This window comes from Paralichthys olivaceus, chromosome 14 (assembly GCF_024713975.1).
Source record: "Paralichthys olivaceus isolate ysfri-2021 chromosome 14, ASM2471397v2, whole genome shotgun sequence".
NCBI classification, from domain to species: Eukaryota; Metazoa; Chordata; class Actinopteri; order Pleuronectiformes; family Paralichthyidae; genus Paralichthys; species Paralichthys olivaceus.
The window spans coordinates 2,271,770-2,287,500 of NC_091106.1; the positions used below are offsets into that span (position 1 = coordinate 2,271,770).

The following is a 15,731-nucleotide window of genomic DNA, read 5'->3' on the forward strand; positions in this document are numbered from 1 at the left end:
GATGGGCAGGTCAGTGTCTTGCATGGCACCACCATCCGTGTGAATCTGTGTAAAGATGTGAACTAGAAAAGCAATTTCCCCGTTTAAAAAACTCTTTTTAAATGAAATCCAATTGCAATTTATCATATGGACGCTAATCAGCCTCCTTCCTTAGCTTTGCAAATACAAACAGGGTCCCTCCCTGTTTGTATCATTATTGGAGGAACAGAATTTTAGTCACTTAAAGTCATTTTCATATTTAGAGAAAAAACAGTAAAAGTGAAAATCCTCAACATCAACTACCTCCTGCTTATCTTACCTGAGCCACATGGATATATTTGGTGATGACTTCTGCACGGGTCTGAGGGGTTAGCTTGCTGAGCACCATGAGCTGGACCCACTGAGACACACCATTAAACAGCGCAATGGAACGCTCCAGAGTTGGGTTGTCTACGAGGCAGCCGTGGATCACATAGCTCTGGTAATCAGTGAACTGGAGACAAAAGAGATTTACAGATGAGATGTCACTTTTCAATAGTTTCAGCACAGTGGCATGGTCTTAAAAGGTTTCAATTCAATTCAATTCAATTCAATTTGTATAGCACCAAATCATAATATACATTATCTCAAGGCACTTTGCATAGAAGGTCAAGACCTTAAAATCGTATTAATATAGACAAACCCAACAGTTCTCACAATGAGCAGCACTTTGGTGACTGTGGAGAGGCCAGAGAGACTAAGAACACTTGAGCACCATCAGGTATCAGCTCCGACTAGTTAAAATGAAAACAATAACAGTGTCTCTAACTATAGGCTTCATCAAAAAGGTTTAAAATTTAACTTTATATGCAGAGATGGTGTCTGCCTCTCAATCCCAGAGTGTGAGCTGGTTCCTAAGGAGAGGAGCCTGGTAGCTGAATGCTCTACCTCCTGTTCTACTCTTACAGACTCTTGGAACCACAAGAGAGCCTCTGTTTTGGGAACAAAGTGATAATACGTTGTTATGAGCTCTTTGATATATGAAGGGGCTTGATTGCTTTAAATGTGAGGAGCAGGACCCTTTCCTTTTAAATCAAGTAAGCTTTTACTGTGGTGGATGGATATCATAAGGAAAGATATGACATGCACTAATTATTTCTGAAATAAAAGTACAGCAGAAGCAGATGGTGCATTTCACAGGTATGTTGGAGCTGAATGAAAAGTCATAGAATCACAAAAACAGTTACAGTTCTGTGGCAAGTTCAAATATCTGTGCTTCTCTAGGCTACTAACTGGGTGCGAAATACATGGGGTCACAGGGGTCTGTGTGTTTTAACTTCATTGTTGCAGAATAAGCGATGCCCTGTTTATCCGGGAACATAAATATGAATTCAGCAGGTTATTATAAAGATCAGTTCTGCATGTGAGTGATTAGAAAAGAGCAGAAGACCAGAGACACTGTCACTGTTAGTTTCGCAGAAATAATTGCACACTGAAATTTAAGCTGTTTACCGATATCCTCCGGATAGACTTGAACTCTAGGAAGGTGAGATGTTCAGCCAGCTCCATTGGCTCGAGGTGGTCAAACAGTAGCGAGGCCTTGCCTTTCTTGGCCTGCTTTTTCCGCTGGGTCAGCTTGCGCATCCAGTCATATGATGGACTACAAGGAGAAATAAATATCCGATATAACAGTTGCAAAATAAGAGACTAGAGACAAATAAATTCCATTGTGATGTAGGGGGAGTGGTAGCGAGTATTCAGGACTCCCTTAAAAACGAAGGAGAAGAATTCCTGAATAAATTACAAACAGATAGTAGAATCAACATGGCAAACACTGCAAGTGAATTGCTCATAATTGTAAGTATGAAATCATGCAAAATAACTATGATTTTTTTTTTTAAAAGTGTCTTATTTCAATCCAGAAGCAAATGAAAATGTCATTGAATCGCTGTAACGAGTGCAACAGGAAAATGGCTATCCACACTGCCAAAATAAGCATTTAATAGTGACGGTCATAACTCCCTGCTCATTTTTCAGTTGAAATAACCAATTTAAACACACTGACTGACTGTATTAATAAACAGATCAAACTGTCCTGTCTGTCCAGCAGTTCTCAGATATGGTTGTTAATATAATAGTGTTAGTTGGTATTGTTTTTCACTGTGATATCATTGGTCGCTTGTAGTTTCGTTTAGAGGGGGACACTCCCAGCAAAGGGCAAATCATATCTAGGGGTAGGGACAAGGGAGAGGGATTTGGATTTGGCCTAAGTTCCTGCCACAATGAACATGTTACGAATGTACTTGCTAAAAGTGATGTAAATGTAAATGTAAATAGTTATTATAAGTGCGTCTGCATTTGATATCTTACATGGTGGAGATGTCTATGAGTTTGAAATGATCCTCACAGCCGAGCTGAGCAGCCACGTCCCTAAACTCCTCTGTTATTCTGATCAGACCCAAGTCCAGGTTGAACTCTGCAGGGAATGTCACGATCCAGTACCTGAATACAGACACTCACATTTATAATAGTGCAGCAAACATTTGGACGCTGAGAAGACATGTGGTATAATGAACCTGCTCCAGACTGGAAAAGGTATTACAATAGAATTTCCACTTAACTTGATAATGACCTTGTGACATGCAACTTATGAAGTTCAGTACTGCTTGTTTCACATTCACAACTTAGAATTGTGATTTTGTCACCCTTTTTGGCCTCCTTCTATAACAGTGTTGCCCTTAAATCTCAGGGTTAGTAACCTGCACACAGACAATGAGCACTGTGATGATGGAAAATAGCTGTGACCTCGGATTTCCAAGTGTGAAAGCTTTAAACTGTAAAAAGAGATCCTTGTAAACTCTAGTCTTGGGTTTAAATTCCTCTGGGTCTGAGAAGTTCAGAGACAAAAGTCTTAATGTGTTGGGATGAATGAATATGTGTGTAGGACCTTACCTCATTAAATAACAAATCTTCAGTCTGGTGTCCTGGCAGCTGTCATCACTGCAGTCACGGTACGTGGGATTAAGTTAAGGGCTTTTTTTTCTTTCACAAGATTTGACAATTAATTACTGACACTTATATGTGTTATTGGCTGTAGTTAACAAATGGGAGGCTCTCCACACCATTCTGGTTCATCTCACCTGAGGGTGCAGCCATGGCTGCTTCGTCTAAAGTGTCTATGCAGCCTGTGTTGGTGTCTGCATGCTAACTGCTAAACTGATGGTACTAACATCACTTCTCTGCTCAGATGGCAAACTGATAAACATGTCCTCAAGCAGAGAGACATTATCTTGACCAAAACCATATCTGATAATACTATTTCCAACCACACAATCCGTCACTCACACATCGGCTGGACATGGGTGCGTAGGTGAGATAAAGCAGATTATCAACATCTCTCCCAAGTCACAACATTTGTTTTTTACACAACTACATTTGTTGAAATGTGAAATGTGCTTTATTTGCATGAAATATCAAAAACTATTTTACTACAACGGTACATTAAAGTATCAACATTGATAAATGAATAGCAATAAATAGAGAATAATATGCAAATACCAACTATCACATTGAACACAGCTTGTTAAATTGTATTTAATTTGGCTCTTGAAGGTTTAGGACAGAAAAAGAAAGTTCTGTCTAAAGCACAAGTGTAAGTGTCTAAATTCACTAGTGTAATGGCAGACATTTGCATTGTTCAAAACGCATGTACGTAGTCTGTCATTGGGTGTATTTTGGGTGTAATATAAATATAATACACATACAATGACAAGAGCTGCTTTGGTTATGAGATAGAGCCATCAGACACAGATTATATCTGTGCAAACCATTTCAGCATCCTCATATGTGCACATGTGTTTTATTATCTCTTGGAAGTGTGCTCATAGTGTTACACCTTCAGTTCTAACCTTGGTTCCTCTCTCATATCCACACAGCTGGCAAAGTGTAAACATTGGAATTGTTTATTTTTTAAAAATGCACACAATCAAAAAGGTGTGTTGACTCATTTCTGAAGCAATCTGACAAGCATTTCTAATAAAGCATAATACTGAACAGTGGGACGAAACCAGAGCACTCAAAAGAAAACCATGCAGGCCCAGGTACAACTTGCAAAGCACTTTCTATTTATCAATGAAGCAATGAAAAGGTGAATAAAGGAAGGTATTTTCTCTCATGCTTGGCCTTTATTTTTTATTGCTCAGCTCTCAGAGTCCCAGTCATGGACAACTCTGTCATCACCACTATCTGCCCTCAAGCCAAATGTTTTTTTATTCTTTGAATATCATTTTCTTCCAGTTATTCCATCTTTAAGACCTGTTGTGCAACACATGAATCCCTCATCACCACCATGAGTTCAGGATTTTGGGTGAAATGACTCCTGCTGCATTTACTCCAACACCGCCAGACTCCAAGGAATCCTGAACTGTCTCCTGACGTTCAGGGTTTAAGTTTTATGGAAATGGTTCAAATCAGAAACGGTCTCTGCTGCAAACTGTTAATTATACTGTGTTTTACATTGAAAACTTTAAGCGGTAGATCTTATCTTTTAATTCATGCAAAATAAATGTATTAATTCTATTCCTGCAACGAAATTCCAGTTACTTGTCCTTTGTACTGTACTGCAGAGCAGATCTCTTTAATGGTCACTTTGGTGTCCCATTTACACAAGAAGAATTCTCAAATTCTATCTATTTAAGTGAAGGCTTCCATCCACCAATGATTCTGTTAGTCCTTCTGTGAAATACAGTTATACATGTTGGAGACTTCAGGGAGGTAGAGGCAAAGGAAGCTACTCTGACATCTGACAGCACAACAGACCACTTAGTGAGCCAATCCAAGGACATCCGCCCTGGAGAGGATCAATATTGCTCATTTTACATTAACAATAATAGCGGCAGCCTTACTTCAGCCTGAGTTGAAGTAAAACATTAAGAGCTTTACTAATCATCCGACTTCCACTGTCATAATAAGGTTTAGATTGGATTTCCTGTAAGGGATCACTCTACACTTGGTTAATTGGCTTGTAATATTTTAACATATTGTTAAAGGACTTTGGTTGTATAATAACTTATTTTGCCCATTGGGATATATCATCAGTAGCTTCCCTGCCAGCTCTGAGGATGTCACATACCAACGATGCATCAGCAGTAGTGTTCGAGGAAGCAGGTTGCCCTGCAGCTCCCCATTGTCATCTGTGAAGAGAGCACAAAATGTCACCAATGTTTTACCTGTAACAGTAACTATGTTATCGACCATGAGGGAAGTCATTGTATTATTTTCAGACTATCAGAAAGGATAAGACATGTGAAATTCTTTTTTTCCTTTCCCAATATATACCTTTCCATCCTTTCCATCAGACAAGTGTGTTTAATCTTTTTGTTTTGTGTCATAGAAAGCCACTGTAAAATACATCAATGTGCCACACTGGATGAGTCAGGCCTACACATACCATCCTGCTGCCTCAAATACTCACTGAAGGATTAACTGTGGATTCATCCGCTGCCTAAAATAGTCCTTAAGAAATGAACTATTGCCTCCAGATTCAGTGATGCTTTGTGATAGAAAGATTATTGAGCCTTTTAAAATAAAAAAGAGACTTGATGTCTGTGACCCATGTTTAAAGATACATTTGAAGAAATATGCATTGGGTTTAGGATTGAGTGTCACAGACACCAACCTACCCATAGTTTGATTCCTGGGATTTGATGACATTAAAAAACAAGTAGAATAAAACCAACCTCTTACGTAAGAGAAAAATACTCCCAAATACTCACTAATTTCTGTAGCTCAAGCAACCAGTTACACTATTTATAATAACATTATATTAAATAAATAAAGTGTAAGTAAATGCTGAGATTTGATTAGGTAATAGACGAAGGAAGGTAAATTAATCAACATCAGCAACAGCAAAAGAAAATGACATAACTATGGTAAATATTGGGGGAGTCAAAGTTGAACTAAGATGACTACAAAGGACAGTTTGGGTAATACTGACTACTTCACTTTGTTTCCTCTGTTCAATTTAGAATAAAATTAAAATTTCTCCTCTTCTCCAACAAAGCCCTCAGTGATATGGCACCATCATACCTTCAAGAGCTCATAGTACCATATCGCTGCACTAGAGCACGGTGCTTCCAGAATTCAGGCTTATTTGTCATCCCTAAGTTCTAAAAGTAGAGTAGGAGCATGAGCCTTCAGCTGTCAAGCTCCTATCCTGTGGAATCATCTTCCAATTTCAGTTTCAGAGGCACACACCCCCTCTGTGTGTAAGAGTAGGGTTAAAACTTTTCTTTTTGATAAGGCTTATAGTTAGAGCTTGCTCAGATCTGTCTTGGACAAGCTGTTAGTTATGCTGCTATTGGTCTTGATGAAAAACAGAGCTTCTCTTTCCTCTCTTCCCTCCTCATCACATTAATTACTCATCAAGACATGTTATTGATTGATTGATTGATTGATTGATGTGGTACTTACCAAATGCCTGAATGCATTCATTTAAAAGAGCATTAAGAGATGCTGCCTTTCCCAATGTGGATGATCCCATAGTACCAAGCTGAAAGTAGGACAGAGGTCAGCACTTCTTCACCACAGTTCTGGAACAGTCAGGATTGTCTTTGGGGCAGGAGAGAGAAAATTATCAGTCAAAGTAAGAGAACATTTTATGAGACAGGAGTGAAACAAGTTATCTAATAAAGCATTTCTTCTTTTAAATGTATGTATTTATGTAGATGAGTTTAGCCAAAGAGTAACAGTAATCTGTTTGGAATCTTTATATGTCCACTTGAAACAGAAACAATGGAGGCATTCAAAAATTCCGTACACTCGCCAAATACCCTTAACTATACACTATAAGTTAGAGATCTTATAAGTTATTATAAAAAAGTGTAAACAATATAAAAGTGTGTCAGGACAAATGAGACTATAGCAGATTGCCACAATGTTGATAGTTAACAGGAAATACTGAAACACTGTTGTAATTCCCATTGAAAAAACAACATTTCATTGAGCAGTGGTCACCAACCTTTTAAAGCACACGATCACTTTTTAATTCCAAACATAAGTCGAGATCTGCCACCCCAATATCTTGCAAACAAACCACTTAGGAGGGTCATTTTTAGTATTTCGGCAAATTCCATTAAAGGCTCAATGTACAAGCATACATATACACAAAGAGAGGCAGTTATGCTACTTTATCTATTCAGTGCACAATATTCACATTAATATTATCAATTCATATTTACAGCATCTGTTCAATGCACACTATTTAGCTTCTGACTTCAACAATATGTTTTGCAGAGTATCTGCTACTGCAGCAGCACAATGTTTTTGCATAGGCTTTGCATGGATAATGGCCATAATTATGAGTATTGTCCTGTGTACTCAAATAAATACCAGCTCTATACAGTATGAAGCCATGCATCTTCCGCTCCTCCAAGTATTTCACAATAGAAAAATTTTGATTTGTTGCGACAAATAGTGGTGTTGCAACACAATCTGAAACAAATAATCTTAACGCAACTAATAAGTTCTGTCTGAAGTCATTCATTATTTCCTACATGCATATTTACACCATATTAACTCCAAACACTTAAAAGTATCTTGTGACTCAACAGCGATTACAGACTTGAACAAAAATGTACTTCGAATTTTGCCAATGCTATGCTTGCTTCAAGAGTGTGACCCCTCACTATACAGTAAACTATGCAGTGTTCTTTATGTAGGCTAAAGTAAATGGGTGAACAAGGAAGTGCTTCTGAACATAAAGATCTATTTTAAACTTCTTCTTGATTTATTGGACAACCATATGATTTTTATGGGTAAGGAGTAGATGTAGTTCAAAACAAACATGAACAGCAGACAGTCATGTTTCTGCTACCACACTGGTTGTCTGCATGGTCATGTTTACATGTCTGTCACTAATCGTAAAGGCCATAAATGTTAAGTTGCACAAAGACACCCAATGATGTCACATGTACTATCATGAACACATTATAGTAGAGGAGTGATATCAACGAGTGTAAAGGTTCAAATTACATGGATTAAGTAAAGTAATTCAATTGTTGCAAAATTATCAATCTATTGATAAAGAATAAGGCTGATTATTTAACAAAGAAAATAATAGCTTCCTCCATGATATGTGTGTCAGGCACACATTTTGAGTGCTGGGGAGAGGCTTTTACAAGGAATTGTGTTTCTCTCACGATAAGACTGTTTCTCAGTTCAGAGGTTTGCTATGAAGTGTGGCTATAATAACGGGAAAAGTTGGGTTATATGTTTTAAAATGTGAATCTGTTGAGGCACTTTCAAAGTGAGTTTCTAAAGTTTTGAAAACCAACCCATGTCAGATTCAACTAAATAAGATGCACTGAAGTTTGTGGTGCACAACAATTAAAATGGATTCTACATCTGATCCTTTTAACCAAATATGTTTCATAAATGCTGCTCAACATGTTTTTAGCTGAAACATCATGGTAGGTGTGACCCACCCCTTCATTTTAGTGATATTTCTATCCACAACATGCTCACTGTATTTCTCCTCATCACCTGCCATTTTGATCCAGAATGGCACTGTTTATATCTGCAGGTTGGCTGTTGCTTGGTAATGATGATATTTAGAGTAGTGTTTCAACAATCAACAATAGCATCTGCTTATATACAGCAGGGATATATATAACGACAACAATGAAAGTTATACTAACAACAGTGAAATGCCTGAATGTAATACAATTCTGCATGTGCTTTTACAGACTTTTACCTGTCTGTGGATTCACTCAATCAATCAATCATATTTTATTTGTATAGCCCATATTCACAAATCACAATCCATCTCATAGGGCTTTAACAAGGTACGACATCCAACCCGTCGATCTCGATCTACTGGTCGATCTCGATCTACTGGTCGATCTCGATCTACTGGTCGATCTCGATCTACTGGTCGATCTCGATCTACTGGTCGATCTCGATCTACTGGTCGATCTCGACAGTCTTCGCCGTCGATCTCCGTAACTCTCTGGACTCACAGTCTGCAGTTGCACTGCAGATTAGCTGTGTTGTCAGTTGTCTGTTGTTCACATGTGCTTTGGCCGCTACTGGCAACGGAGCTGCTGATTTATCTCCTGCATTTCCTTGAGTTGGGTTATGTGCTAAACCAAATGTCAGGACTATATGGTCTGAAGTCCTGCATCTTCTGGTCTGTCGATAACTATCGATAACTAATTATTTGTGACATAGACACATGGTCAAAATAAAAGCATTCCAGCATTTCTGTTGACCAAATCCATTCTTTTGTTTCAAAAGGTTTTTTTAATGTGAAATATTTGCAGGAGGGGAAGATGCATGGCTTCATACTGTATAGTGTTGGTATTTATTTGAGTACACAGGACAATACTCATATTTATGGCCATTATCCATGCAAAGCCTATGCAAAAACATTGTGCTCCTCTGCAAAACATATTGTTGAACTCAGAAGCTAAATAGTGTGCATTGAACAGATGCTGTAAATATGAATTGATATTATTGTGAATATTGTGCATTGAACAGATAAAGTAGCATAACTGCCTCTCTTTGTGTATATTTAAGTCCTGTTAAATCTGAAAAATCTGGGGATGCATTTTAGTCTGGAAAGGCAGAAACTGATACCTTTGGTCACACAGATACCCCTGGTATCAGTCTAGACTTGACTAAAGTAACAAGATTTAATCGCAAACAATTGCAGTCAGTAACTTTTCCACCTTGTCATCAGTCCAAGAAAATAAATTCTGCTCTTTCCACCTCACTGTTGCTGTTTTACCTTCATAGTATTTTCTGCAACTCAGCAACCAACTGCAGAGTATAAACCACTTCATGTTTATCAATGTTTTCTGGAAGCTGGTGAGAGGAGAACTCAGGCAGCAGCTGATGTCTTCTGCAGAAAATTTTAATGTAGACATCAAGTCTGAAGATGTCTTCCACAACATCCCCATATATCTTCCTTTACTTGTGTCACCCATCAACAGCACATCAATGAATGGCTAGAACTGCTGTCACTCTCTATGTTACATGTAGGTGTTCTCATCCTATTGGGTATTTAAGTCTAAATATGCATTCCTAAACCACATTGTGTCCTTACGTCTTGCCACTGGTGAAATATGTCTATAGTTAGAGCTCTGTGGATTGGGCTTGGTGCCTGTTTCACTTGTGTCCATGACATCGCAGCTCGGCCTGCTTTCTGTTTGGCTCCCAGGCCGCCTTCTTGGTTTAGACTCTGGATCTCACAGATAATCTCTTTGAACCCAGACTTGTCTACAATCTTCACTGAACCCTGTTAAATCCTCTGTGTCTCTGCTCACTAGTCCAGACAAAAACCTGAAACTTATGTTATTTTTGATAATTGCCATGTTAAACTGTGATTTTATGACTTTATTCTACTGCCTTGTGAAGAACTTAACTTGTGAACAACTACAATTTGTTTTTTTAACAGTGCTCCATAGATAGATAGATTGTTATATTAATATTATTGTTATATTATATGGGCATAATATGGGCTACACAAATAAAATGTTATAAAATGATTGATTGATATGTGTTGAAAGATGTATATAATGTAAAATATATTCTGCAGTATACTATTAATATATCCTTGCAACTTTTCCATACTATAAACTACAGTATATTAACCCATATTTCAATAATATAATTGTCTCTGTTATATAAACTGAATGATAATGATAAAGTTATTACTAATTATTTTGTTATGCTATTTCAGAGTATAGCATGAGACCTTACATCTTTAAAAAAACATGGCAGATGCAGGATTTCAACAAAAAAGGCTCATTATATAGATCATGTTGTGAATTAATCCAGATTAGTAACCGGGAAATGATCAAAACCTCTATGCGCTTAGTAATCATGGATGGATTCTCCACACAATGTGTTACATAATCAGTTGAAAAGGCTACTTTGGCTGACAATGAATCTTCACCAGAACAGGATTGAATCTAGTCCAGTCTCAATAAAACTAAAATCAAACCAAATTGTGGTTTGTTGACACGCTGGGCCGCTTGGAATATCTGTAACATAGGAGGATCAGCAGCCAACCACATCATCCTGGCAGCTGAATGAAGACTAGCAGTGCATTGTGGGAGCTGGGGGCTTGGACCTTATAAGGGCTCAGTTTCTAATCAGCTGCCATCAGAGGCTAAAAAGACGTCACAGGCCAGTATCTAGTTCATTCTGTAATACTTGAAACAACATTAGCAATCATTGTGTCTGTGTGTACACGCTGAAAAGAATGAGGGCATTGTATAAAAGAAATGTGTAAATGAACAGGAGTAATCTTAGATGTGGTAATTCCTAGTGTGTCTGGTGATTTCAACACTAACATCACCACAAAGTTCTTATTGATAAGGAATTGGAGCACAGTGACATAACTTTTGACTCTGCCAAATTCTGAACTTCATTTATGTGAATGCGAATAGAATGCTTAGCAAATATGATGATTCGTGAATTGCAGAGACGCTGCTTTCAGTAAATATATATGAGAGTTTGTAGATTAAGTTGCTGATGGAAAATTACTATATACACCCAAAGCATTAATGCTTTTATCATGTTGAATAAAGGCCACTATGGTTACTAAATTTCCACTGCAATGCGGATGACACCCAGTTATACTTATCAATAAAACCACAACAGTTTAATCAATTAACTAAACTTCAAGCATGTCTCAAGGACATAAAAACCTGGATGACCCAGAATTTTCTCTTATTAAACTCAGATAAAACAGAGGTTCTGATACTTGGCCCTAAACACCTTAGGCATACATTATCTAATGATATAGCTGCGCTAGATGACATGCCCTTGCTTCCAATGAAGCAGTCAGGAATTTGGGAGTCATCTTTGATCTTTGATTTGATCTTTTATTCACACTTAAAACAAATGTCTAGGACCGCCTTCTTTCACTTACATAATATCTAAAAAATCAGACATGTCCTGTCTCAAAAAGATGCAGAAACACTAGTCCGTGCCTTTGTCACATCCAGACTTGATTATTGTAATTCCTTATCATCAGGCTGCAGCAGTAAGTCATTAAAGACCCTGCAGCTTGTCCAAAATGCTGCAGCACAAGAGATCACATTTCTCCTGTATTAGCTTCACTACACTGGCTTCCAGTTAAGATGAGAATGGAATTTAAAATTCTCCTCCTCACCTACAAGGCCCTTAATAATGTGGCACCATCATACTTTAAAGAGCTCATAGTACCATATTAAGATTAAGAGATTCCTCTGTATGGTCCCACACACAGCATGCAACATGCAAACATGGAGAAATTTGACCTCTGTATTTAACCCATCCATGTGAACACACCACACACGGAACAGTGGGCAGCCATGAAGGCGCCTGGGGAGCAATTGGGGGGTTCGGTGCCTTGCTCAAGGGCACCTCAGCAGTGCCCAGGAGGTGAACTGGCACCTCTCCAACTTCCGTCCATGCTGGACTTGAACCGGCCACCCTCTGGTTTCCAACTATATATATCACCCTACTAGAGCACTGCGCTCCCAGAATTCAGGCTTACTTGTCCCTAAAGTATCAAAAAGTAGAGTAGGAGCCAGAGCTTGCAGCTATCAGAAGGCAGACACCCTCTCTACGTTTAAGAGTAGACTTAAAACCTTCCTTTATGATAAAGCTTATTTTAGAGCTGGTCCAGGCTTGTCTTCGACAACTTGCAGATCCCAGGCCACGACTGTGGCCACATCGTGGATTATGATTGTGGATTGTGAATCAGAGATTGTGATCATAATGGTGGATCCTGTATCTTGCTGGCATCTGATCGTGGACTATGATTACAACAAGACTGCTTGATATACAATATGTCTACTCAGATACTCTTCCATTACTGACAATAATTCCTCAATTCATTTACCTTCCATTGTGTTACAAACTGTTTACTCTAACCAATGCTGTAATTACTCTTATTTTTCTGACGTTCTCCATTACACGTGGCATCTATTGCACTTCTGTCCGTCCTGGTAGAGGGATCCCTCACATGTGGCTCTCTCTGAGGTTTCTACGTTCATTTTCCTTGTTAAAAGGTTTTTTTTGGGTAGTTTTTCCTTACTCTTGTTGAAGGTTAAGGGCAGAAGATGTCACACATGGTTAAAGGGTAACTGGCATGTGTCTATGGGTCACTGGGAACTTAGCTCAAAACTGTTGCAGATAATTATAAGCATATGTACGTGATTTGGTTAATGATTTGAAAATGTGATCGTTTTTTTAGCACGTTTTCAAAGGCAAGGCCTTAAATCCATCTTCCTAATGATATGTATAAGTGTTATGCAAATGTTTGGTCGCTGTGGCAACTGCCAATCAGAAGGTGTGTGCTTAGATATTCCTGATCAGACAGTCAACAGCACTAAATAGTGGTGTGCTAAGTGTATTACTCATTAAGTCCATTATAATGACTATGACATAGTGATCCCCTATAATCACATGCAGTTGATCTGCCATCTAATTATAATAATACTGCTTATGATCAGTTATTTATTTGTAAAATCTTTGTGACTCCAAAGATCATAGATATACATGACACAAGCATTAGACTGACCTGCTGTCAGTCACCACAATTTCATCTGCAAATATGGGTCTAAATGATGCGCAGGATGACATCACCAATGAGTTACCAGAACTTATGTGGAACAGTGGACAGTAATTTGTTTTCCCAAATGAACTAAGCTACAGGTTGAAGGACCCATGACTTGAAAAAAGGAAAATATCTTGTTTTCATTTTTATTTTATCTCTATTTCTCTATTTTTTCAAATGTCTAAATCTCTGTCGTTTCTCTTCCTGGAAAATGGTTTTAACAGTTTGATGACTCATCCTGCAGTCGGGGTCCTGTACTCATTCTGTGTCCAATGATAGAAGATTTCCAGTATTTTTTACCTACCTGCTCGGGGCTATAATTTCAGCTGGTAAGCATCAGGCACACAGGGACCTAATCTGCTCAAATCATCAGTTCAATCTACAGGAAAGTGTATGAATCTGAGGCTAACCACTGCACCCCCAATTTAAACATTGCAAAATATAAAAACTGATTTGAGTTACATGAACTAAGAACCTTTGTCTCCTTGCTGAAGCTCCACCCTGTCATTTCCTCAGCTTCATCCAATCACACCACAACATATCAGCGTACAGCTGGCAAACCAAAATAGAAGGCAGAAAGAACTGGTGCTGACGTACTTTCCAGGGCAACTTGTTGACCCTCCCAGCAAATGAATCAGTTTCTGTTACACAATCACACACTTTTGAATGATCTCTTTCTGTATTTATTGAAACTGTGGTGAAAGAATTCAGATTCAGAGAGCAATACAACAATCTAAAAGGCTCCTACTCATGTAGGCCTACAATTATCTAAATATTATGAGCTCAATGTTTTTTAAAGGCCTCTACCATTACTTTATTATATCCAATGCATTTACCAGTAGCTTAATGTTAGACCTGGTGGAGTATTTTTATGAAAAGCACCTCATCATTTTGATAATCAAGCACAAACAATAGGTACCTGCAATGGATGACAGTAGCTGTGACGCCCCTCAATATGTTGACATAATGACCCATGAGCACTCAGTGGTCATTACTTCATTCTAACTATTTTTGAATCATTTTAAAGCAGAAACTCAAACTATTTATGGATACATTTGATTTATTTATAATTTCAAACTAATTATCTTTGGATATTGGTTTGTATTTATATAGAGAGCTTTTCTAGTCTTGATGACCACTCAAAGCTCTTCAGTACAGTTTTACACCCACCAGGTCACACACATTTTCGTACAGTGCATCTGTGGGGAGCTTTTTTCTGTGATAGGCAAAGCCTTTAAGGGCAATTTGGGGTTCAGTATCTTGCCCAAGGACACTTTGTCATGCAGAATGTGGAAGACTGGGATCAAACCCGCTGACCCTCAGGTTAGAGGATGACCCACTCTACCCCCTCAGCCACAGCTAAGGGGGGAACACCTTGTGTTCTGTGGTTGATATTTTTAATATTTTTGGATGTTCAGTAAAATCTAATTAACCAACATGAAAAAAATATGACTCGTAATCCAGCCCTCAAACAGTTCATTAGTACGACAGGATATTCTATGATTTTTAGGATGGTCTAACCTAAGAGACTGGAGTGTCATTTACAAAATAAAGAAGAGGAAAATGTATAAATGCCGTTCAAAAGAATTTACATGATAAGATCAGAGTCAAAGAGTTTGGACCTGATCAGCTAGACATCATGGCTATCTCTACTATTACTTTACACTTACCATGGACACAAATATAAATGTTTATAATCCATAATCTTTTGGTTTGAATACATGATGCTGTGCATGTGGCTGCAGTAGCTGACTTCTCTTAATTGCTTATATGACTAGTAACAGAGAACGTGGCATTAAGCGACACAGGATTTTAACCCTTGGTGCAGCATCTGTCAGGTATGACATATATATCACCAATACACTGCAGAAGTAAAAAAAATACAATAGCTTTAATTCAACATTCAGCCAGCATGAGTGTGTTAATTCAATGCACACACACCCACACACACAAACACACAACCAAGTTACTGTTACTCTCATTTATCATAAACTAATGTCTTACAGTCAAAACAACCAAAGCAAAACCATGTCTACAGACACAATCACAGCGACAGCAGTAGCTACACATGCTTTTAGGCCACCACAGTAGTAAAACTATTTAGATGATAGATAGATAGATAGATAGATAGATGTTTGACAACTAGATAGGAATGTATTGA

General features: G+C 38.1%; 1 protein-coding gene across 4 annotated transcripts in view; it reads right to left on the reverse strand.

The window, feature by feature from the left end:
• rasgrp3 (RAS guanyl releasing protein 3 (calcium and DAG-regulated)) overlaps positions 1-15,731 on the reverse strand; it is a 39,664-nt gene that overhangs the window by 14,885 nt on the left and 9,048 nt on the right. For 3 of the 4 annotated variants that reach the window (XM_069538835.1, XM_020087913.2, XM_020087922.2), the window contains exons 2-7: positions 6,430-6,567; positions 5,048-5,150; positions 2,911-2,973; positions 2,329-2,460; positions 1,471-1,618; positions 299-472 (exon numbers count right to left, since the gene is read on the reverse strand). In XM_069538835.1, the coding sequence (XP_069394936.1) occupies positions 299-472; positions 1,471-1,618; positions 2,329-2,460; positions 2,911-2,973; positions 5,048-5,150; positions 6,430-6,499 (690 nt within the window). In that variant the 5' untranslated portion in view covers positions 6,500-6,567. The remainder of the gene's footprint in view (positions 1-298; positions 473-1,470; positions 1,619-2,328; positions 2,461-2,910; positions 2,974-5,047; positions 5,151-6,429; positions 6,568-15,731) is intronic. The other variant, XM_069538836.1, reaches the window with a different exon arrangement.